Source organism: Brassica napus, chromosome A3, assembly GCF_020379485.1.
Source record: "Brassica napus cultivar Da-Ae chromosome A3, Da-Ae, whole genome shotgun sequence".
Classification (NCBI taxonomy): domain Eukaryota; kingdom Viridiplantae; phylum Streptophyta; class Magnoliopsida; order Brassicales; family Brassicaceae; genus Brassica; species Brassica napus.
The window spans coordinates 18,445,728-18,471,412 of record NC_063436.1 but is presented as its reverse complement, the minus strand read 5'-3'; the positions used below and the strand labels follow the sequence as shown (position 1 = coordinate 18,471,412).

The following is a 25,685-nucleotide window of genomic DNA, read 5'->3' as shown; positions in this document are numbered from 1 at the left end:
GAAACTCAAGTTATTTTTTCCCCAAAATATTACTACTTGCTTGCCAAAAAATGTATGAAACTATTTTGAGCTTTCCAAAATTTACTTAAAACTCTGTCCGCATTTTTTGGTATAAAGATTATAAAAATTGTGCATAATATCTTATCACAATAGAAACAACAATGATCTCTACTCTGCCACAAGAATTGGTAGAAGAGATACTGTCAAGGGTTCCGGTGAAATCTCTGAGAAGACTACGATCTACGTGCAAACGATGGTACCATCAAGCATTATTCAAAGATCCAAGATTCATCAAGAAGCACTTTGATAAAACAAGGCAGTACCATGCTCTCATGCTGAATCACAAGGCATACTCATTGAGTTCTATTCTCCATGGAGCTAACTTCGACGCAGAGACAATACTTGGTGTAGATGGACTTAGCCTAGTTGATCCCCATGATAATGAACTAGTTGATGTAACTAAAGCCTTTCACTGCGATGGCATGTTGCTATGCACCCACCCCAAGTCAAACAGGCTTGTGGTTTGGAACCCTTTCTCGGGGAAAACAAGATGGATCCAACCGCAGAAGCATTACAATAGTGCCTATGCTATGGGATACGACAAGAACGAACTGTGCCATAACTACAAAATCTTGAGGCTCCCGTGTTACTACGACCACGGGAAACTGGGATCATGGAAGAAACTTGATGCAAATCTCGAAGGCGACTTAAGATTTGAAATCTATGAGTTTGGCTCTAACTCATGGAGGAGTGTTGATGTCATCACAACACAAGCCTACTTACAACCTGGTGGTGTGTCTTTAAAGGGAGATACTTATTGGGTGTTGTCTAATCATAAAGGGTTTGACTACTCACTACTCAGTTTTGATTTTTCAAAAGAAAGATTGCAACGTCTTTGTGTTCCTACCTCTCATGATGAACCATTTAATTCTGATACTATGGCTCTCTCGGTTGTTAGAGACGAACATCTTTTGTTGTTATACCAGAGTAACGAGACAGTGATGGTGAATATATGGATAACCGAGGAGATTGGGCCCACGTTTGTGTCGTGGTGCATGTTCTTAAAAGTGGATTTAAAACCTCATGTCCATTTTATTTGGAATCCCACTAGTTTCTTTATCATTGACATGGAGAAGAAAGTTGTTTTGTGTTGTCATGGATCCAGAGATATTAGTCATCGCTCCTGCATGTTACGGTTGGTTCCTAGTGGCGTATCACGCTGGTATTTGCTAACTCGCCCCTGGCATGTTCCAACATTGTTCGGTTATGTTCCAGAAGAGTTAGCATAGTAGCTTCCTTTGTCATGTCTTTCAATTGATGGATGAAAATGTTGTCATTTCTTTTAATGTTTCCATGATAATAAAGGTTTATTGATTAACATGTTTTACGAAGAACACTTTTCACATAAATTAAAAAAAAAACAATTGGAAGTTATTTCTGTTCTTATTAATTACGCATTTTATTTTAACCAATAGTATAAATATTTTTTTTACAAGATCAATGCAATTTTTAATTAATATTAAGTTTAAAATAAATATAAGTTGCATTGAATTCTAGAATGACTATTTTTATATAACAAAAAGTGTCAAAACACTCTTTGTGAAACATGAGTATATAAGTAATTAACAAATATATAATTCGATAACAAAGGTCGTCTCTATGCAAGTTTTAACAGAACAATTCAATTGCAAACAAAAGAAGGTCAAAGAAATGCAAACACATGTTCAAAATAAATAGGATCCAGAGTGGTTTTACAACATAACTTTCTTTCAAACCTTGAAACCAAAAGTCAATAGCCTATTGAGGTGAAGATGGACCTGTGAAACAAAGACTGCTCAGTGTTTGGTGACTCTTTTTGGCTCTAATAAAGGCAAAAAAAAAATGGTTTTGGGTGAGGCTAGAAGATCCCAGAGGAAATGCTTGACGTAGCGTTTATCTTCAGTGACTGCTCTGGAATGTACCTACGACCTGTCACACACACAAGCCCATTTATTGTTTTAGTCATCAAGCAAAAGAATCTACAATGAGCAGGCAGGTCACTAGAGATTTGCCTTGTTCTATGAACTAGACATTCTTTTGTTTTACCTTTCTCCTTGACGTGGATTTGGAGAGTATCCAGAGTGATTATGCCGTCAGTCAAAGGAAGTAACTCTAGCTTGATTGTTGCTGTAGATTTCGAAGGAACACATCTGATGCATTTAGAAAGTAAAAAACCAGGTTATCAATAGTAAAACATTACCAGCAGGGGAAAAAATAAATTGAATCATATTTGCTATTATAAGTTTACCCCAAGGGAACTCGACTTTGTAGCCAGAGATGTGTACAACCCAAGCCGCTCTTTGGAACAACATCTGAAGAAGGATTCATTTCATCATTAGTTGCTGCCTCTGTCCTTGTCTCCAGCGGAAATGAAGGTAACGACTGCACTTTACGCGTCGTTGTGTTGCGTTTTTCGGTTTGTACCCTCTCTGTGAACTCGGAGAATCCTAGGAATGGGCTTATAGGGGAGGTAGGCGTGGAGTTTAGGGACACCACAGAGGGAGGTGATGTGAAGGATGCTGGAGCTAGAACCGTTAAAGACAGATCTTCAGTTGTCAAATTAGATGCTTGAAGTGTCAAAATCTGAAACCAATAGAGAAAAAAAGTATGAGCTACAAAAAAAAAACAAAAGACCTGAAGATAGCCATAGAGAGATAATGACCTGAACAGGTAGCTGTGAGGCTCTCCCATGAGGGCCACAAGGCTCTCCTGACATTTCAGACGCAACAGAGATCATCAGGTCCCTAGAAACTCTCGGTCTCCACTTTGTCCGTTGTTTGAAAAACAGCCTTGATTCTGAACCCAACAAAAAACATTCAAGAAAGACAAAAACATGGCTAAAAACTACAGCAACAAGGATCTATCTACCTGTGTAGTTGCACCGACATGACACCATCACCGCATAATGATCACCACTTAAACCGCTCCCTAGTCTTTCAAAATTTACAGAAGGAAGAGACAAACTCGATGACTTGAGTTCTTTCCTCGCAGCAGAAGGCTTCAGATTACTCCCAACAGAGAAAGCAGGTTTCACAATGAACGAATGCTCCTCCCCTTTCCTGAGAGTTAAATTGGGCAAACTGTGCTCGTTACCAGCTTCAATACAAGCAATTGGTACCGAAGAAGGGGAAGCACTCTTCCCTGCCTCTTCAAAAACAATTGTTATAGCGTCTATGTATATAACAATATCTGGAGTGTGTGTAGGAGCAACATTCTGCAAATCAAAAAGACTAATTTTAAGACGAATCCAAGAAATCAACTGACCATAGTAACACAGAGACACACCTTTATCTGAACGCAGAGAAGATCATCTGTATTACAATCAGCTGCAAAAGAATTAATATCAATAGGTTGAATAATTTCAAGTTTCCTCCTCCATCTTCTCCCAGGGATGCAGATGCCTTCGAGTCCACAACGAACAGAGAATCTATCCCTCTCCAATGGGACACCCCGGAAAGATAAGAGCTCTTCAGTCCCAGACTTCCTTAGTGTCTGACCTGAGTAACTATCCCAATCTTCAAGATCAAACGATGGTTTGGAGCTTTGAGTTTTCACAGGTCCAGTAACCGGTGCAGTGTTCGGCGCCGGGAGAGCTGACATGGAGTAGCTTCTAAAATGGCCGAATGAGAAGAGCTGAGACCCTGAGCCGGAAGAGAGTGATGTCTTGTGTGCATTGCTGCTGCTGATACCTCCTGGGGTGGATGAGCTTACAGGAGGTGGTAAAGAACGTGGTTGCTGAGAGATAGTGTTGTCCAACGGTATCAACCACTTCAAAAGGTTCCCATACGAGTCACTATCTTTACCGTCCTGATGCTTCTCAAACTGAAGTATCTCAATGATGGGCTCTTTGGGACAGTCAACGATATAAACTTGTAAAGAGACCTGCACCCTTCCAAACAAAGATCTTGTGTGAGAATCAGTAAGTTTTAATCAAAACAACAACTTAATAAGAGTTACAATCACATACCACTATGTCTCCATTGGGTAAGGCAATGCATTTAGCCTTACTTCTAGCTACACCTCCAGCAACATTAGGATCGAACTCTCCTCTATCTACAAAAGCACTAACACAAGGTCTCTTCTTGTCTAACTCTCTATCTCCCACCAGAGAGCTTTTCTTTGACCAAAGCGGCTCGCCGGACTCTGCAATCCTAACGAAGAAATGAGACTTCTGAAACTTTGAAAGCAAGTCCTCTGTTCTTCTCTGATGATCTTCCATCCTCAAGATCGATTCGCCATCAGATACATCCTTTTGCGAATCCGAACTCTCTTTCCCAGGACTGTCACCGTTCTGAGCTGCAAACTGACCATCAGGGCTTGTTTCTCCATCTCCTGACGGTGTACTCGTCCCATTGTCAGAGAGCTTTCTCTGTACAGCTCTGCTCATCACCTCAGCTACTTTAAAAGGGGTGATGATCTCTGCGTCTCCTTTGCTTTCAGATAAGCACGCAAGGATCTGAATCTGCTCCCCTATAAGTAGAAACAAATGTCTCTCATGTTACAACAGTTTTAAACAATGTGAGAAACAGTGCGTCTACCTACCAGGAAACACAAAGGAGCGATCTAGAGAACGTAGTGACTCAATATCAACAGACTCAGACCAGTTATCCGGAATCTCCTCTGTAATAAAAAAGAGATAACCAACACATTAGATTAAGTAGAGAAGAAGGTTCAAAGTTAGATGTCATACTATATGGAATAGAGATCCATCCTTCATCCTCAGACACATCTGAGAACCTCTCCATCCCAAAGCCACCAGTGTTTGCATTTGCCTCTCCATTACCATGGTCGTCTCTAGATCCATCACCCAAATGATCCTCATCCACTGATGGATACTGCGGGAAAGGCTCCTCGGATATGAGCCCTTCCAAAGTGGATCCGGGCTTGGTTGCTTCGGGAGGAGGAGGCTGAGGCGGAGTAGCTGGTGGTGGTTCGCTCACCGGAGGGCGGTGAGTGGCGGAGGAAGCAGATCGGAGCAAGAAATTCATCACTCAGAGAACAAAAACTGCATCAAACAGAAGAAGAGTAAAGTGTTAAAGTCAATTTCTCTCAATCTCCATATAAAGTTTATCGCCAAAGATCGTAACTTTATCAAAAGATGAAAGAATCACTTGATTCAGATCCAATTAACGAGGTATCGACGATCCAGATCGCACTTACGTGACTCAATAATTGAAGAGCTTCAGCAACGATAAGAGCAGACAAAAGCTGATTGTGTCCTCAATTGGATCTGTGGATTGCCCGAAGAGATGGATCTTCTTCGTCGAGTGTCCGGATACTACAAGAGAAGTTAGACGTGGAGAGCTATACAAAACCCCCTTAAACAGAAATAAAATTACATTTTAATTTCACTCCCAAGAAAAAAAAAATTAAATTCACAAGTGTTTTATTTTAGTGAAAGTTTTTACAAGTGAAACTTAATGTCATGGTAATGAAAAAAAGAGTTTACAACTACAAATTTGGTAATAGATTATAGATGTAGTAACCTACACGAACTCGCCACCTATGCTTCAAAAAAGTATTTGATTTTGTTAGTGTTTGGTCCACTTCTGCCACCAAGTATTTTTAACACTGAAATAAATTTATTATGGTGGAAATTTTTGTCATTCAGTTCACTAAACGAACATCTTTGGACTTTGAGACAAACCGTAAATGTGAAAACAAAGCGTGGTGATATTCACATTGAAAAGGAAAACGACTAGATGCATGAAGTGGATTTAAGTTCCTAATTAGTAATTGCAGAGACATTTGAGTTGACCACTACTAATATAATAATTAGCTCTCTTGTTAACCCAACACGCTTTTGTAATCAATCAACTCTCACCAAGTAACATTCCACTTCATCAACGAGCCAATGAACTCCGTTGTTGAGTATCAGCAACCTCAACAACTCCATCGCTTCATCCTCTGTGACGCCCAGTTTGGTAGATATGAAATGAAATTTCAAACTTTGTTGTGTACGGCTCTAGCAGTTTCAGTATGGCTTGTGTTCGCATCTTCTCCAGCATATCTTCCATGCAGCGATTGATAAAAGTATCATGCTCCAAGTTACTCTACATAAAAACACAATTTAATCAGTATTGTTTATATGAGAAAACCATACTTATAAGCAAATAGTACTTATGAGTCATCATGCTTCTGAAAAAATTATAATATATATGAGTGCATGACTGCATTCAGATAAAGAAACTAACTACCTGAGAAAAGCATGATGACTCATAAGTACTATTTGCTCGAGAGAAACGCTCATCAGCTCGTCTGAGCCACAGAGAATCATCAGCATCGCTTTCCATGTTGTATTTGCTTCTGACCCTTCTGAGAAGATTGGGACTGTCTCCGAGCTTTATCAAACGGCAAGCTACACTTAGGCTTTCGGTTCGGTTTACACCACGGTCAGCGAGAAACAAAAGCTTGTCAATCTTCAAACGAGGGTTGTACATGTTGAAACCTGTGGAAACAAACGATGAACAGAACACTTTGATATAAAACTGAAGGAAACCTCAAGACTCAGCAATATATATATAACCAGCCGAAAGATTCTAGAACCAGGTTCCCCCATGAGTCAGCAACAACAAGCAAGTTAAGACCAAAAGAGAGAATCCATTTCCAAACACAGATCATGAAACGAAAGCAGAAGCTTCTAGAACAAGAGCTGAACAAAATAGTTTTTTTTTAGCTTACACTTGTCAACTGCCTCACTGAAATCGTTGCTGTTTTCATCCATTTCTACTCGCACAGCGCTAGAATCCGAACCAACAGCTACCTAACAGAGGATCTGGTCGGCAAGAAAAAGCAAATAAACTAGAGAGTAAGTGAGAGAGAGCTATATCTAACACGGGGAAAAGCAGAAGGACAGCTAGATCGATCAATCACTTACTTGAGAGAATCACTCCGTATGGCTCTGCCAAATCCTAAGCTTAAAACGGTAGACTGAGAGAGAGAGAGAGAGAGAGGTTGAAGGTATGACCTTGTAAAGTAGTAGTTGAGCACAATAAAAGAACCATGATTCTTTTGGTCAAGAATACAAGTTGGTTGTTTAAAAGCAAACTTGTGCCAAAATTAGAAACCTTTTTATTTGGCACTTTTAATACACCACCTAACATTCAGTATTAGATATATGAAGCTTATAGTTTGTGGAACTGGATATTATAGACTACAATCGAGAAAAAAAAAACTGAATATCAAGAGTGGAATATTGACACACTTATATATTACTCTAGAAATCTTACAAGTGGACGGTGGAACATTTAATAGAAAATGAAAAACTTGTCCATTGGAACTATATGGATGATTCACCCACACATGTGTGGATGATTTGTATTTTTTATTTGGGACCCGGAAGATGTCTTCATATCCTTAACTAGACCCAAAATATGCTAGTATTGCCTTACTCATGTCTATCTATGTGCCTTAGACACACACAAAAAACAGAGAATTTTTCTCAGGCCTCAACAAAAACTCTATGAAACCAGCCTTGTAACCATGAGTAAAAATACCAAGAAAAAAAAAACTGAAAATAATTTCATTCATCAATGGAAGGACATGACAAAGGAAGCAAACTAAACTATAATTCTTTTGGAACATAACCGAGCAATCTTGTAGCATAAAAGGGTGGTAAACACCAAATGTGTATGTGTTTAACTGAAATACTAGGTGTTGCTATATATTCTTCCTCTCCAACAACAAAACATACCAATAAGAAGCTCTCCCCTCTTTTATCACAACACAAGAAAACTTTCTTCTCCTCGTCAATAATGAAGAAGCTCATGGAATTCGAGAAAAAAGGATCTACAACATCTATTGTTAAGAACTTGCTCCACGACACAAATGTGGTCTCAATCTCATCAGTCATCCATATTTCCACCTTGCGTGTCTCTTGGCTCTGATAAAACAAGGAAATACGTTCTTCTCCAGCAAGAGATAGAGTCATGGTGCCAGAATGGTCATCATGACCAATGGGAGCACACAAAGGTTGAAACCTTTCTGATGAAAAATCAAAACGGAGTAGTGAGTAGCCGTTGCCTCTTGACACCCAGTAAGTACTTCCCTTCAAAGACACGCCACAAGTGTTTATGAAGGCTTGGGGAGCAATGGCATCAAGACTCCTCCATGCATTAGTGCTAAACTCATAGATTTCAGGTTTAATTAGGTCATCGATTTCGGGAGTGACACCAAGTTTCTCCCATACTGACAACTTTCCGTTTCTACAAGGAACCCTCAAGATTTTATAGTTACGGAACAATTCGTTCTTGTCGTATCCGAGAGCATATATTCCAAAGTAGTTTGGCGTATGCAGTTGGAGCCATCTGGTTTGCCCTGAAAACGGGTTCCAAGCCACAAGCATGTCTGCCTCGTGGTTGGTGAATAGCAATATGCCATCGCAGTGAAAGGCATTACTTACATCGACTAGTGCACCGTCAGAATTGGGAACAGTTAGGCTAATTCGACCACCTAAAACCAAATCGGTTTCCGTGGTAAGTACGGAGCTATCAAGTACGGAGCTCACTGAACATACCCAAGAACTCATCACCATGAGAGCATGATACTGTCTTGCTGTTTTATCAAAGTGCTTTTTGATGAATAATCTTGGATCTTTGAATAAAGCTTGATGGTACCATCGTTTGCACGTTGATCGTAGTCTTCTCAGAGATTTCACCGGAACCCTTGACAGTATCTCTTCTATCAAATCCTGCGGCAGATCGGAGATCATCCTTGTTTGCACTCGTGATCAAATAGGGTTTTAGGTCAACTTCCACGTACGCTTGCTCTTATATAAGAAGAAATATGTTAACGCTCTTGTGTATATATATACAAGATATGAGCCCGGTTTCGTTTGACGTTTTAATTTAATAAAAACCATAAAATAATAAATCATTTTACTATAGTATTATGATTGTTTTTTGCATATGTTATTTGAGATTTATTTTATAATTAAAACATGTTTTCACACGTAAGTTTAAGTTAATATTTTTATTTTATAATCATAATACATAGGTGAGTTGTTATAATTTATACTATAGTATTATAAATACACCAATCGAATCAATGACAACATTATACATTATACATAAAATAATAAATCATTTTACTATAGTATTATAAATACACCAATCGAATCAATGACAACATTATACATGTTCTTATGTACTAATTTAATGTTTTAATAAATAAGTCTTTAAAATTTTATTCTGCTAGATTTTTTTTAAAAAGGAAAACATCCTATTTTATAAATTTCCTTTTTATTTCCAATTAAAAAATAAAAAAATAATATTAAATATTCTCTTAAAATGTTGCTTAAGATTTTAGAAAATATAAATCACTATCATATAAGCTATTACAATTATCTTCTCTTTATAATTTCAGAAAAAGCTACATTGCTATCAAATAATTTTTTTTAGTTGTTAATAAATATTTTTAAAATTTCTATTTTTACAATTCGTATCAATCCTAAATTTACAATTCTTTTGGTAATTAATTGTTTTTTTACAATTCTCTTTTGATTAGGACTTAAAAACATTATACAAATTTCTTTTGTTTTGGATTTTTTTTTATAAAAAAGGAAAACAACTATCAAATATTCTTTTACAGTTTTGTAGGATTTTAGAAAAGGAAATTAATATTACATAATATTTTACAATTATATTTTGTCTAGGATTTAGAATTTTTATATATCAAATAACTATTTCCAGTTAATATTAAATATTTTAAAAGTTTCAATTTTCAAAATTTGTTTTTTTTCAATATCATTAATATTTTTGATTTTTTTTCTTGTTAATTGAATAATTGTTACTATCATGTTTATCATTAAAATTTGAAGTAAAAATTACTATTAAATAAAATTTTACAATTCTCTCTGATTACGATTAAAAAAAGGAAAAATTCTTAATTGGTTAAGATTAGAAAAAAAAATTCTTTTTGAGCTCCTTTTATTTAAGATTTTAGGGAAAAAAATTTATTTTCACATAATAAATTTTTTTATTGACACATTCACTATTGTACGACAATAACATCAAAATTAAAAGTTATGCTAGCATCATAACATAAGATGTAATAAGAATAATAAAAAGTTAAGTTGTATCAAGATATTAAAAAAAAATACCAGGTAATACATTTCATGTAAATACTATTGTTCTTTGTAAATTAATATATGAAAGCTTAAACCTAAATATAGATGTGAAATATTTGTAACTATTTTTTGTCATAATTTTTAACATACAATTATCTATTAAAAAAGAAAGTTATTTACTTATAAGAAAATAATAAGAGTACTTTTACAATTTTCTCTTAATTATGCTTTTAAAAAAGTAATATTATTTATTTTAAATTTAGTTTTTATTCATGTTTTTATTAAATAATTTATTGTACTTGTAGGCTTTTACAATTTGGTTTTATGTAACATTTTTTTTTCTTAAAAGTTAATGTTTATCTTTTATAATTCTCTATCTTCAGTATTTTTAAAATAGACATTATAATGATAAGTAATAATAATAATAAGACTATTAAATAATATTTATAATTAATTTTTAAGAAAAAATTGTTTTTGTTATTTTAGTATATATTTTCTGATTATGATATAGTTAAACACACATATCACATATTTACATATATAACTACCATTTGTCACAATTATGTTAATTAGCAATTTTGAAGACCAAGCTTAATATATTCTTTTATAATTATATTATAATTCAAAGTTTAGAAAAGAAAAATTATATTAAATAAATTGTTTTCAAATCTATATTTTAGGATTTTGAAAAGGGAAATTTTCTAAACAAAAATACTACCAAATATCTTTTTTAAATAGTTTTTACTATTAAATAATTTTAAAAGTTGTTTTTTCAAAATTTGTTTTTATTATCTTATTATATATATTTTTAGTCCTTATATATCACATGTCACAATATTTGAAGAAAAATTATTATCAAATAATCTTTTACAGTAATCTTTTGATTAGGATTTTAAAAAAGGAAAATTATACTATTAAATAATATATATAAGAAGATTTTTAGTAAAATTCGTTTTTGTTAATATTTTAGTATATATACTTTTAATTATGAGATAGATTAACATATGTCACAATCTTAAATATATAACTGCTTTGTGTCGCGATCATGTTAATTAGAAACTTTGAAGAACCAAACTTTATATAATAAGATGTAGCATGTGCTTTCTTATACATTAATTGCACCAGATTTTAATTATCTAGCAGTATCTTTCGTTTTTTTGTAATTAACATAAAAATAGAAAACTACAAATATTTAACTTATTTTTTATATAATGAGCCAATTGACTCTATTTTTTATATAATGTTAACAAGTAAGGTAAAAGTATCAATTGTTAACACAATTAAAAGGAACTAGAGCTTCACCTGCGCGCCCGCTCGGGTTTTGGTTTTTGGGCGAGAAGATTTGGTTTTAACTATTTTATAAATGGTGTAGTAACATTTTTAAACGCATAGATTATTTGTCTAGTTCTAGATTTTTACGAACCTACCCGGACATAGAAGAATCCGATTCAAAGCCCATCCAAAAATATATTATATAGGAACATAGTTTAATTTTAATATTAAAAAAACTAATATCCAAAAAAAAATATGTACTCGAATCTGTACCTGAATGTCCATATCTAAGTAATTCTATAAATAAATATTTTTTGAGTCAATTGGCTCATAATACAAAAACAATATAGATATTAGCAATACATATAACAGTAAACTTGGTGTCTAGCAATTAAAGTACTATCACGTGGGATTTTGGGTATTCATCTAATTAGGAAGAAAGTTTTGGGTATAGGGTGTAATTTTTTTTTGTTAAACGGTTTGAATTCTTTTCACGAATAGAACAATTTCATTCAAACATGTGAAATTATTAAGGTTAACATGTACGTAAAATAAATGATGTCGAATTATTATGGTATATGCAATTAATGAAGTAGTTTGAAAAAGTAAAAAAAGAAGGTAAAATCTAATAAAATAGTTAAAATAAGTTTTTTCCTCCTTTTGTAATAAATGAAGTCAAATTAATTAAAAAAGACAATAAATGAAGTGATTATAATTAATTAAAGGAGGAACGAAAATCTGTAAGAATCCACTTAAAAATAGACAAGTATTTATACTTTCGTTTTAATAGAATAGATATCTAATAAATAATTATTAATATATCTACTGTAAAATATTAAATTATATTCTTCCTATAGAGAAAAGTAAGATTTAATTTTAAATGATTTCTCAAATACTTTCCATGTAAATTGACAAACTATTAATAAATAAAAATGTTAATAGCCAATAAAATTAAAGATTGTGACTCAAAAATTGAAAGCTTCAGCAAATGAAAATGCACGATCAGAGTAGACGAAGGCTGATTGTGATCTTGGAGTGGATACCTGATGGAGTTTCCTCAAGTGGATCTGTGTGATTGTCCGACGAGAGGATCTTCTTCGTCGAGTGTCTGATACAAAGATAGACGTGGAGAGCTAATCACCTCTGGCAATATACAACTATTACTTAAACTTCATCATCATGATCAATTTCACAAAACCCCCTAAAACAGAAAGAAAACACGCATTTTAATGAAAACTTTACAAAGGAATGACTTTAATAATTAAGAACTTAATGTCATGGTAAGCATATAAAAGTCTGAAGATGTTTTACAACTACAAAATTGGTAATAGATTATACATGTAACTACAAGAACTTTCAACTTAGACCAAGTTACACAAAACCCCCTAAAACAGAAAGAAAAATACATTTTATTTCACTTCCAAAAAAAAAAAAAATCACAAGTGTTTTATTTTAGTTCAAATTTTACAAATGAAGCCTAATAATAACTTAATTCATGGTAATGAAAAATGAGTTTAGAACTACAAATTTGGTAATAGATTATAGATTAGTAATTATACGAACCCTCCACCTATTATTACCTCTCTTTTTCCATATTATAACCAACCGTAGGTTTTCTTTTGTTTTGTGTTGTTGGTCGACAACACAAATCATAACTTTACTTTTTATTTTCTTTTTGTTGATTCAAAACTTTATTATTCTTTCAAAGCGAAATCAAGTGGGTAAACGTCATGATTATGATTTATTAACGTGTTTAGTTTTAAGAGGTAAGTGTGATTAAAGTCATAAAGTGTGATATCAAAATGCACTGAGATATACCAAGTACGAACAGTGTACTTGCGTTTATGACTTCCAGAACTTAAGAAAACGTTAATACAACTTTTCTTCATCATCTTTTAGTTCGTCATGGACATTACAAAAAGAGTAAACTTTTCTTAGTGGAGTAGTCCCGATTCACGAATGTCCCCACTCATAAAATGAATACCACAAATATCCACAAATTACAAAATCGATTTGACTTTTTAGCCCAAGATTGTCGCGCAATTCAATGCATCAGACCAGGACATAGTACTACATAGGAGTACACTCACGTGACGAGCGCGTTACGTTGTTCCCACCTCAAATTCCACCACCCCTACGTCTTCGGAATTTTAATAATTTATGTTTCGAAATTCCATAATGAGAATATTCTTTATTATTTTAAAATAATAGTATATCATTAAAAAAATGGTATATCATTCGTAATTACATTAAATCACAAAATCTTATCCCCCGACAAGTTCAAACATGCCGTACTTTATTATTATTTTATTTTGTTTGGTAAAAAAAAGCTTTAATATTATTGTTATTTTATTTTTGCTTAAATTTGGTATTATTATTATTATTATTATTATTATTATCATCATGCAGTATGTAAAAAAGGCTTTAATTTTCATCATGAAAATCCTTTATTTAATTATTCGAAACGAAACACACCAAACACCGTCGAGCTACTAAGTCCATGATAAGAATTATTAGTGCAATTAGAGAAACATTCTGATTAACCGAGGATGGTGGTTTCAGCGATCATGGAAGTGACGACATAAGGATCCATGTTAGAAGCTGGCCTACGATCCTCGAAGTAACCTTTGCCTTCTTTCTCAGTGTCACGTCCCACTCTCACCGAAGCTCCACGGTTCGCCACTCCCCAAGAGAACGTGTTGATGTCTGCTGTTTCATGCTTCCCCGTGAGACGACGCTCGTTGCCTTCACCGTAAGCAGCAATGTGCTCCTTGTGCTTCACCTGAAGCTTCTCTATTGCTTTCTTTATCACTGCTAATCCTCCGTCGTTCCTCATCGTCTTCGTACTGTAGTTGCAGTGAGCTCCAGCTCCGTTCCAATCACCCTGAACCAATGAATCCAACAATACGTTACAACAACACTACTTACAATCAGGGCCGGCTATGAGAATAAAAGAGGCCATAAACATTTTAAGATAAATTTAATAAAATTTGTGTAATACACTTTATTAGACTAAAACATGTTTTATGATAAGTTAGCACATAAGGAAGAAAAATCCAAAGCTATCATTGATTAAAAATCAAAAATATTTTGTTTTATATTTAGATTTAGTGATTAGGATTCAGTATTTAAGGAGTGCTGGTAACATTAGAATTAGGAATTAGAGTTAGTTAGTATTTTCCATGTTTGGATACTACTTTTTGATAAACTTTTAAAAATGTACTATTTAGGAGATTCACTATAATTTTCTATTGTTTGAAGGTATGAGATAAAGCCAGAGTGTTAAGATACGAACCGGAACTGGTTTAGGGTCGAAGCTGACATTTACACCAGAGATCTCAGTGATCCTCTGTCAAAAGAGAGAATAAGATGGCCATTAGCAAAGCTTGTAGAGATATTCACAATAGAACCGGTTAAAGTAGAGTACTCTACCTCAAGAAGGTATCTAGCGACCCAGACTTGATCACCAGAACTAATACCCTCAACTGGACCGACTTGGAACTCCCACTGTCCAGGCATGACCTCTCCATTGACACCAGAGATGCCAATACCTGCGTAAAGACAGGCCTTGTAGTGTGCGTCCACAATGTCACGACCAATGGCTTTGTCAGCTCCCACACCACAGTAGTATGGTCCCTGCGTCATAATATTAGAAAGTTAAGTAAAAAAAAAAAGTGTTGTGATGACATCAAGATCAGTTGATCATTTAGATTTACCTGAGGACCAGGGAAGCCACCAATTGGCCAACCAATAGGCCAGTTCACACCCTTTTGCATCAAAGTGTATTCTTGCTCAATCCCATACCTTTTTGAGTCAGAGAGAGAGAGAGAGAATAAGTATATAAGATTGATTTGCAGAGAGATCAATATACAAAGAAGAAGAGATTACCAAGGCACCTCCTTGGCAACGTTAGGATGGCTAAAGATCTTAGCAGCCTTGTGCCTCTTGTTTGTCGGAATTGGATCTCCGGCCGGTGTGTATGCATCACACATCACCTGAATATATCACATTAACCAATTTTTTATTCTGATCCAAATTGAATTTAGTCACACTAATCATTTTTAAATTTTGTGCACAAAAAAAAAACATTTAAAAATCAGCCCTACCAGGATGTTGTCGCCTCTCCTGAACGGATCACGGAATATGGCCTGAGGGCTATCGATTCATAAAACGAGACAAAACAAAAAAGAAGATTAAGACAAGATTTTGTGTTAATGCTTATACAGTAGATAAAGAGGAACATACTATAGAATGACTTCACTGTTATCTCCAGAGGCCTGACCGGTGCTGGATCCGTCGTAGTTCCACTTGGGAAGCTTTGATGGATCGCTCACTGGTCCTGGGAGTGTCTGTATTATCCATTAGCAAATCAGAACGATCATACAAGAAACAGAGGAATGAAAAAAAACAGAGTATCAAATTTACTCTGGCTTTGCTTCTAATGTCCATGCCAGATCCACCGATCCTGTTCATTCAACATTCATACGAGAAAATTACAAACCCACAAGACGACAACAAAGAAAGAGACAAGCTTTACGATGTACACGTCAATCTCATCGAGTCAGGACAGCTAAAAACAGAGTGAACTGAATCTTGTTCAAACCAAAATTGTCAAAACATAAGAGATCAAAGTGTTTCGATCGCAGCAATAGTAACAAACAGAGATAACGAAGATAAGAAAACAGAGATAATGAGACTCGTGGTGAGAGAGAAACAGAGAGAAGGGAGATGTTGGAACCATATGTATTCGGCGATGATTTGCTTGGTGGAGTCGGAGAGGTTGAGGTTGACGAGATCTGAGAGCAGAGACATGGCTGCGTCGGATAGTAATCAATCAATGAGTGTTGTTTTGGGAAGACGATCTCGATACAGCTTCTCTCCTGAGAGTGTTTATATATAGAGCCTTTTTTTTTGTTTTCTTTCTTTATTTATTATTTTCAGATATTTACGACCAATAGGAAAAGTTGGTGGTTGATTTATTGTTGTGTGGCAATGTTACCTTTTTAGAATTTTAAGTAAATAATCAATAATTATATCGATTCAGTTACGATTTCTCCTGAGATTACAGAATATACAGATTATGCAGGAGATTATGACAACAATTTAAATTAAATTTGAAGCGTTTGTTTATTACTATCATATGCAGCTGAAAAGGTTTAATTACCACGAAAATTAAAAACACTGATTATGAAATGTGAAAATATTTATGAAAAAGATCAGTAAAAATAGAATTGTTGATGAACACGTAAACGTAGTTAGGTACGAAATGAAACGAGTTTAATGTATCACTGAATCAAGCCGGACCTTTTAACCACCTTTTGTCAAAAAGCTCATTTTGTCACCTTTTTTTTGTTCTTTGCATTACTCTGGTGTGTTTGACATTTTAACCACAAAAAAAGTAAAACAAAAACACAATAGACATGGACCAGATTCTTAATCATGACTTAACTTGGATTCTTAATCATCTCATATTTGATAACTTTCAAAACTAGCTTTATTAGCCAATGCCGATATTCATGAAAAATACAAAATTCATGTACATTAGATCACATATAAACTAGCAGATCCATACATCTTCTGTATAACCAATTATCAACAAACAAACTACAACTGATGGAATCAAACACGTGAAAGAAATATTTCTCATTGACTCATTCATCATGTGGAAACATATACATAACTGCTCAAAACATTTTCACTCTCATTAACAGCAAAACAAGTTCTGGTTACGCTAATTCATTCAATTCAGCTATTTTTTTAGCATGATGTAAACACTTGCTCTTGTAAGGATGTTTCGCGTCATAAGGTTTTCTCTTGTCGTTCCAGTGTGCACAAGAGTTTGAAGGACACGTAACTGTCTAATTTCAGTAAGATATGGCTTCAAGCAAGTGGGAAAAGAAGTTAATGGTTTATGTTAATTTTTTTCTTGCATATTCTTGTTTTGTATATGTATTAAATGTAACTTGTCTGATTTAATTTCCGATACTAACGTGGTTTTACTGAGGATGGTGCTCTCTTCATTTCCATTTTGAGCTGCAACATGTTGTAAAATAACAATAAAAACTAGGATAAGACCCGCGCCTTGCGCGGGATTAAGTTATTATTTTTATTATATTTTGGAGAATGAAACAATAGTTTGGCTTCATTTGGATTACGGGTGTTCAATCCGGATATCGGATTGGTTTCGGTTCGGTTCGGTTTTTTCGGTATTTGGTTAGTAAAATATAACTACTATTCTAAATCCATATGTACTTTGATTTTAGTCTTTCGCATACTTTTGAAAGATTTCAACTGGACGACTAAATTGATCAGTCAATCTTGTTGCTTTAAATCATTAGTGTTTATATATATATATATATATTATTTAGTTTGAATATTTATTAAATAAAAATTCATATGCGTTATATTTTATGATCATTTGTAACTTATTATAACAAAAAAATAATCTATTGATCACAAAATTTTCAGAGTGGGAATATTCAAATTTCTAATAATATATAGACGTTTTGAAAAATTCAAATATAACATATAAGAAAAAATATAAATGTTTTTATTATATATTTAATGTGATTTTTTAATATCTTTCAATAATATAAAATTAAAAAAAAAAGAACTAAGATACCAAAATTGTTATCAAATATTTATTATTCGTAATAATTAATTTTCATATATACGTTAATCATATTAGGTAATTTCGTAGATTCTAATTAAGGAAAGTGCAAAAAAAAATTTGGTAGATTATTTATCAATTCGATAGTTAGTTTAATAAAAAATATAATGTAAGTCAAGATGGACCAACCTATTTTTCTAAGAATAGTATATTTTATATAGTCATTTATTAAATGAGAATTTATAATCATACAGTTCTATGATCATTCATATCATTTTATAACTGAATATTTAAATCATCGATAACAAAATTTTCAATGTGAAATCTTTAATAAGTTTATAATTTATAAATGTTTTTGAAAATTCATTGAAAGTTTTAATATTAAAATATTTATGTAATCTTATGGTATATAGTATAATCTATATATATATATAAATATATATGTTTTATTATTAAATAATATTTTTTACTCATATGGTTTTAAAATAATGTGTATCTTCTTATAATATTAAATAAAAGTTCATATTAATACAATTTTATGATCATTTGTAACTTATTATGACAAAAAAAAATCTATTGATCACAAAATTTTCAGAGTGGGGATCTTCAAATTTCTAATAATTTATAGACGTTTTGAAAAATTCAAAATATAACATATAAGAAAAATTATAAATGTTTTTATTATATATTTAATGTGATTTTTAAATATATTTTAATAATATAAAATTAAAAAAAAAGAACTAAGATACAAAAATTGTTATCAAATATTTATTATTCATTATAATTAATTTTCACATATACGTTAATCATATTAGGTAATTTCGTAGCTTTTATTTAAGGAAAGTGCAAAACATTTTTTGGTACGTTATTTATCAATTCGATAGTTAGTTTAATAAAAAGTGTAATATAAGTTAAGATAGACCAACCTATTTTTCTAGGAATAGTATATTTTGTATAGTTATTTATTAAATAAGAATTTATAATCATACGGTTCTATGATCGTTCATATCGTTTTATAACAAAATATTTAAATCATCGATAACAAAATTTTCAATCTGAAATCTTTAATAAGTTTATAATTTATAAATGTTCTTGAAAATTCATTGAAAGTTTTAATATTACAATATTTATGTAATCTTATGGTATATAGTGTTTAATATATATATATATATATATATATATATTTATTTTATTATTAAATGATATTTTTTACTCATATGGTTTTAAAATCATGTGTATCTTCTTATAATAAAAATGTTAAACCATTGATCATTAATTTTTAACATAATAATTTTAATAGTTTTAGTCATTTATTGTCGTTTTTAAAAATTCAAAATATAACATATACGAAAAAATCTAAATTTTCTTTTTATAGCTAATTTGATTGTTTAATTTATTTTAATAATATAAAATTAAACAAAAAATGATGGAGGAGATATACATTGTTATCAAATCTTTATTATTAAACTCATTAATTGTCATATATATATTAGTCATTTATGGTAATTCCGTAGGTTTTATTTAAGGAAAGAAAATATCATATCATATCATTATATCATATAGTTTGACCAACTTATATATCTAACAACATATAAAAATCGAATGTGGACCTACTTATTTTTTAATTGAATGTAATTGACTACCTAATTGAGTGACACCTATGCATTGGAGCCTCTTTTAATTAATACAAAATTGAGGTTACATCTTTTCAAATGTTCCTCAATTAATATATAAGGGATAATACTATGAAAAGATAGATGTTAAAGCCAAGAAAATAATAAAGCCAACTTGAAAGAAATGGTGGCAACGGATACGTTATACAAACGATACACAACTAGTTTTACCAAAAAAAAAAAACGATACACAACTAGAAGAAAATATTATACAGTAAGTAAACTTTAGTTTTCTTTTCTTTTCAAGTGAGAAGTTGATGTGAAACGATAGAAAGGAAAAGCCGATTCAAGTTGCAAACTTTATTTAAGTATTTTGGGTCTTGATCAGGCTACTGAACTTAGTTAAAACCATACTCTCAGTTTCCTTCAAGAACCCATCTCCGGTCCAATCTTTATCAGATTTCAAACCTCTCCTCTCGGCTTTTCTCTGCTCAATAGCTTCTGTCTCCTGACTAAATTTGTGTGTGTTGTAAAGTACTGAGGCCAACAACAAACATGACGAACAAACAAGCAAGTAAGCAACAACAAGACCAAGGATAAAAACAAAATGAAGAAAAAGTTGCTCATACCCTTTGAAGTGTCGAGAAGTTATGTTTTTTTTTGTTGTAAAAACAATTTGGAACATGACAGAGATTTCTGCCACCAAGTAAACAGTAATATACTTTAAAAAAGAAAGGAGAAAACTTTCAAAAGACAAGGCGGCACTAGTCGAGAAGTTATTTTGTTTCATAAAATCTTGAAGCTCGGCGCATAGGGACCATAGTCATGCACCATCACACCGGCCGGTGCATACATTCCAACCAAAAGCAATAACTGAGTTTTTTTTTCTTTTGCAACTGAGGCTAATAACTGAGTTTATCACTGAGTAAGAGACTAAACGATAAAAGTAAAGGTAGTGTTGAGTTTACTCTTACCCGAACATTTTACCACAAGGAGTTATTTTTTACAACTTTTAACAAACTGTTGCACTGGTCTGTAACACCATACTATAACTAATAAAGACATTAGTGGGAAACATGATGATGACTTATTCGGCATCATATTTTGTCAAATAGCACCGACATTTAAACTTTAGTTGAGAACCACATATTTTTAACCGGTTATATGTGAAAGTTTTGTCTTTATAAATGGGGAGCGTTTTCTCAATATCAAACATAGAAAGTTCACTAAGAGAAATAATGGAGGAGAGTAGAGCTATGTTGAAGTCACTGATCTTACTAATGATGATTTCCAGTTTTTGCCTCGAACTCACCGTTGCAGAAACCTACTGCCATGCTCAACGTCGCTTGTTAATTGACGCGTGCAAGATATTAATTTTTAGGCAGGCTCCCCCCGCTGAATGTTGTCGTAGAATAAGAACGACTCCAGCATGGTGCGTTTGTCCTTCTGTAACACCACAAAGAGCGGCTCTCATCGATGTCAACTACGCTGTTGGGGTAATCCGTCAATGCGGTCGATATGTAGCTCGCGGTACCAAATGTGGAAGTAAGTGTATATATCTCCTATATATTAATTGAGGATAAAAAGTTATAACCTAAGTTTTGTTAAAATTAAAAAAAAAATGTATTTTATGTGGCACTTGTGTATGTCTTCTAAATCTCATTTCAAAGAATTCTAGAGCACCTTATAAACTAGTCTAAAAATTATACTCTCTAGTAAAATAATATTTCACAGGCTATAATTGGTCGCATATATCAAATCTTTATTGTTTCGCATGTTTTCCTTAAATAAAACCTACGGAATTACCTAATGTGATTAAAATATATATATATATAGCAATTAATAATTTTAAACAATAAATATTTGATAACAATCTGTATACTTTTTTATCATTTTTTATTTCAACATTATTAAAATAAATTACATAATTACATTAATTATATAATTAAAATCTAGATTTTTTTGTATATATTGTATTTTGAATTTTTCAATAGGAGTATAAATTACTAAAATTGTTAAAAGTCTCACATAAACTTTTATGATCAAGGTTTAATTTTTTTCTGTATTAAAATACAATGATTATAAGACCATATGAAGAAATAATTTTATTTTAAAAGGTTTTTATGTTTATATATATATATATATATATAAATATATATATATATATATATATATATATATATATATATATATATATATATCATATCTTTTAAATTAAACTATAAATCGTATGAAAATGTATACTTATATTTTGTATTTGCATTGAACATATATTGAAAAGTTAATATTTTAATTTTGAAATCTTCATTGTTTTTAAATAATTATAAATTATTGAAACTATCCCACATTAAAAAAAATCGTTGGTGTAAATTTTTGTTAGACAAATATGTAAATAATCATAAAATCACATGAGTAAAAACTTCATTTAATAAATATCCATATTAAAAGTGTACTATATATATGTTAATATCATTTAAATTTAATTATATATCATATACGATATATAAGATTGATTGTTTTGATTTATTTACCTTAAAATGATTGCGAATAAACAAGAGTGATAGTTTGATTTATATGCACACGCTAATTTATTACATAATAGTAACTGATTTCTTAGTTATTTAATATATACACTTATTATTTTATTATTTCATAATATGCAGAAAAATATAAAAAATAAAAAATAAAAAATATTTATTCTGCAAAAGGTGCGATCTAAGTATGTATCTCTTTAATTATTTTAAATCATAAACATTTTCTAAATTTCAGATCAAAACAAACAAACAAAATGAGAATAAACTTCAAAGTCAATATTTATATCGAACAATAACCAAAATGAAAAAGAGAAAAATATTGAAGATGGATAGGATTGGCACGTGAACGTAAACTTTTCATAACCATAATTAATTTTTAAATTACTAAATCATGATATAAAATCGAGCTGACATAGTTTCATTGTAATCAAATAGATCCGAGATTTTTCGACCTAAACGTTAGGTTCTTATGCAGTAAGTGATTTTTTGACATAAAATTTTATTAAAAATGGGATAAGCTCATCACTAAACAAATTATATAATTAACAAAAAACTAAAAAAATTGTTAAAGACCAAAATATTAATTCAATCAAGAATATAAATTTATTTTTCCGTATAATATTTTTTAAATAACTTTTTATATAAATTTATCATGCGCAGGAGTGTTCATTTTTATTTGCATTTACATATTTTCTAACTAAAATCCCTAAGCCAAATCATTATATTTAGTGTTTTAAATAATTTCTTTTGTTAACTGTAACCATACACGCCAACGTAATGCTTCACATTTTTTTTTTTTTGCTAAACTGTAAATATCATATATGAAAGAAAGATAATACAAAGTAGAATCTTATGTTTGTGTCATCTTGGCAAAAAGAAATAAAAACAAGATGGGACACAAGCTTGAACAACAAGAGATCTGACTTATCTCAACCACAAAATCATTAGTGTGTCGAAGTGCTTTCTGTGCCTCCTTGCCGAGATGATGTTTCGAATCTCTTTGTCAATAGCATGGAAGACAGTTGCAGCAGGGACTGATGTCTGGTTATGGATCAGATTATTCCTCTGCTTCCATAAGTGATAGACAGTGGATTGAGTCGCCAGTTTCCTAAGAAGAGTGAGTTTTGGTGGCGCTCCTCTAATCCAAGATAGCAGCTCTGCCCAGTCTGTAAACGTGTTTGACGGTGGAAGGCATCTTGCGAACACCCCTCCCCACACTTCTTTGCTGTACACGCATCGAAGAAGCAGATGATCTCGTGATTCTTCATAATTGGAGCAAAAAGGGCATAGAGGCGAGATCGCCATTCCCCACGCTGCCAGTCTTGCCCTCGTCGGTAGTCTATCATAATTTGCAATCCACATGGTAAAGCTCAGCTTCGGTATGGCGCCTTTGAACCAGACCACGTCAACCCATGGTTTTATCGCTTGTCTCGGCCTAAGCACTTCCCATGTTGTGGAGGACCTGAAAACACATAAGGGGGAGTCACCAGCAATCCATTCATATATGTCATCAACATCAGCAGATAATGGGAGATTTATAGTAGAGAGATAGGCATGTAAGTTCACTTCCCTCTGCGATCTAGGATGAGGAAGAGTCCAACCCGATCCAGCAGTTGCATCAACGACAGCAGCGTTCATTCGGACTCTTAGTGCTCTTGGACCAGACTGACCGATGTATGTAATTAACTGACCAAGTGGCGTCCATGGGTCGAACCAGAAGCTGGTAGAATTTCCATTTCCTAACTTAGTTCGACAGAACTGGATCGCCAACGGCCGCAAGTCTAACAGTTTTCTCCAGGCCCACGAGTCAGTTTCTGATGGGTTTATTGACCAAAAAGATTGCCCGTTCAGGTGAATGTTCCAGTGCCAGTCCACCCAGAGCGAAGGAGCCTTTGACAGAAGTAGCCAAATGAATTTTAAGCACAGCACCCTGTTCCAGGACGAGAAGCTACGAAGCCCGAGACCCCCTTCATTTTTTGGCAGGCAGACTGTAGTCCAAGTTACCTTAGCTATACCTCTCCGCTCGTTGCTACCAGACCACAAGAACCGAGAACAGAGAGATTCAACGTTCGTTATACAGGTCTTTGGTAGGATGAATGCTGAAGTCCAAAAATTGACAGTGCCAAATATAACCGTCTTCAATAGCTGCAATCTACCTGCGAAAGATAGCAACTTCGCTGACCATGAGTGGAGGCTCGAATTGATCTTAATCATTAGAGGAGCATACTCAGAGACCTTCAGCTTTCTGCTCATCAATGGGAGCCCGAGATACCTGATGGGGAGATGACCAGAAGGAAAACCATAGCTAGTAATAGCAGCGGTTTCGCTTTGGTCCAGACCCGAGGTGAATAACTCTGTTTTAGTAGTGTTCATATGGAGACCCGACCAGGAGGCAAAGTCGTCGAGGCATTCAGAGATCCCATGTAGGCTGTTACTAGTCCCGTCGAAGAACACCATAACGTCATCGGCGAACATGAGATGGGAGAGTTTGATCTCCTCCGTTCTTGGGTGGTAGCCGATACAGCCAGATTCGTAGCGAGATAGTAGCAGACGTGAGAGGCACTCCATGGCCAGCACAAACAAATAAGGGGATAATGGGTCCCCCTGACGAATCCCCTTTGTACTCTTAAAAAACCCTCCTGAAACTCCATTTACTGATACAGAGAAGGTAGCTGTCGAAAGACATTCCTCAATAAGTCCAATGTACCTGTCCGGAATCGCCAGCGCACGAAGGGATGATAGAATGAAATCCCATCGGACACAATCAAACGCTTTCCTTAGATCTACCTTCAGCATGCCCCTTGGAGAGAGAGATTGTGAGTTGTAGCCGTTCACGAGATCAGTTGCCAGGAGTACATTTTCTGCTAGAAGCCGGCCAGGCAGGAATGCCGATTGTGCTTTAGAAATCATGAGAGGCAGTATCTCTTTAAGCCGCGAGGCCAGCAGCCTTGAGATGACTTTGTACACAGTGTTGAGGCACGAAATGGGTCTAAAGTCAGATGGCAGGGAAGCATTAGTCTTTTTAGGTATTAAAACCAGGTTCGCCGAGTTCCATTGCTTGAGAAGCTTTCCCGTCCTAAAGAATTCCATGATGGCAGCGGTAACTTCGAAGCCAATAACCGACCACGTTGCCGTGTAAAACTCAGCTGAGTAGCCATCCGGTCCCCCTGATTTGTTTTTGGGCAAGGAGAAGAAAGCTTCCTTTATTTCCTCTGGCGAGAAGTTCTTTTCAAATCCCGCAGCCTGAGCCTCAGAGCATTTAAAATCGAACAGGAGGTCCAAATCACTCTGAACAAACATAGGCTGAGATACCGGACTTCCGAAAAGCTCCGAGAAGTAATCAATACACAACTGTTGGATTCCTGCTTGCGAGTCTATTCGATCTCCAGACTCAGAGAATAGGAAATGAATGTGGTTCCAAGCTTGCCTTGATGCTGCATATCTGTGGAAAAGTGCGGAGTTACCATCCCCTAAGGCAAGCCAATTAATGATGGATCTTTTAAAGAAGAACGCTGCCTCAGCTGTGGATAATTCTTCCCAGTCGTGCATCG

The 25,685-nt window shown here is 33.6% G+C and overlaps 4 protein-coding genes and 1 non-coding gene across 6 annotated transcripts; 1 reads left to right on the top strand and 4 right to left on the bottom strand.

Moving 5' to 3' along the window:
* Window positions 1-92: 92 nt before the first annotated feature.
* LOC106442284 (putative F-box protein At3g17560) lies at window positions 93-1,395 on the top strand. Its single transcript, XM_013883985.2, has one exon. It carries the CDS (start codon window positions 162-164, stop codon window positions 1,287-1,289), a length of 1,128 nt encoding a protein of 375 aa, XP_013739439.1. The 5' UTR covers window positions 93-161; the 3' UTR covers window positions 1,290-1,395.
* Window positions 1,396-1,615: 220 nt separating this feature from the next.
* On the bottom strand, window positions 1,616-5,410 carry BNAANNG10980D. Of its 2 annotated transcripts, none has more exons than XM_013881053.3 (10): window positions 5,200-5,410; window positions 4,730-5,044; window positions 4,582-4,659; window positions 4,007-4,509; window positions 3,325-3,921; window positions 2,908-3,253; window positions 2,702-2,835; window positions 2,288-2,622; window positions 2,086-2,189; window positions 1,616-1,968 (listed from the first exon to the last, which is right to left on the bottom strand). In XM_013881053.3, exons 2-10 carry the CDS (start codon window positions 5,025-5,027, stop codon window positions 1,898-1,900), a joined length of 2,466 nt encoding a protein of 821 aa, XP_013736507.1. In that variant the 5' UTR covers window positions 5,028-5,044; window positions 5,200-5,410; the 3' UTR covers window positions 1,616-1,897. The 2 variants fall into 2 exon arrangements, with proteins under 2 accessions (XP_013736507.1, XP_022572166.1); XM_022716445.2 differs by having other exon boundaries at window positions 5,127-5,369.
* Window positions 5,411-5,601: 191 nt separating this feature from the next.
* LOC106444118 (putative F-box protein At3g17560) lies at window positions 5,602-9,448 on the bottom strand. The gene is made up of 4 exons (XM_048776490.1): window positions 6,917-9,448; window positions 6,721-6,814; window positions 6,237-6,487; window positions 5,602-6,092 (listed from the first exon to the last, which is right to left on the bottom strand). The coding sequence occupies exon 1, from the start codon at window positions 8,747-8,749 to the stop codon at window positions 7,604-7,606; it is 1,146 nt and encodes a 381-aa protein (XP_048632447.1). The 5' UTR covers window positions 8,750-9,448; the 3' UTR covers window positions 5,602-6,092; window positions 6,237-6,487; window positions 6,721-6,814; window positions 6,917-7,603.
* Window positions 9,449-13,809: 4,361 nt separating this feature from the next.
* On the bottom strand, window positions 13,810-16,245 carry LOC106439570 (glutamine synthetase cytosolic isozyme 1-3-like). Its single transcript, NM_001316028.1, has 9 exons — window positions 16,116-16,245; window positions 15,803-15,842; window positions 15,623-15,726; window positions 15,484-15,532; window positions 15,266-15,372; window positions 15,094-15,181; window positions 14,810-15,013; window positions 14,673-14,726; window positions 13,810-14,261 (listed from the first exon to the last, which is right to left on the bottom strand). The coding sequence occupies exons 1-9, from the start codon at window positions 16,187-16,189 to the stop codon at window positions 13,917-13,919; spliced, it is 1,065 nt and encodes a 354-aa protein (NP_001302957.1). The 5' UTR covers window positions 16,190-16,245; the 3' UTR covers window positions 13,810-13,916.
* Window positions 16,246-20,290: 4,045 nt separating this feature from the next.
* LOC125607835 lies at window positions 20,291-20,374 on the bottom strand. Its single transcript, XR_007338892.1, has one exon. It is a non-coding gene; the product is annotated as a small nucleolar RNA snoR110 (small nucleolar RNA).
* Window positions 20,375-25,685: the final 5,311 nt, after the last annotated feature.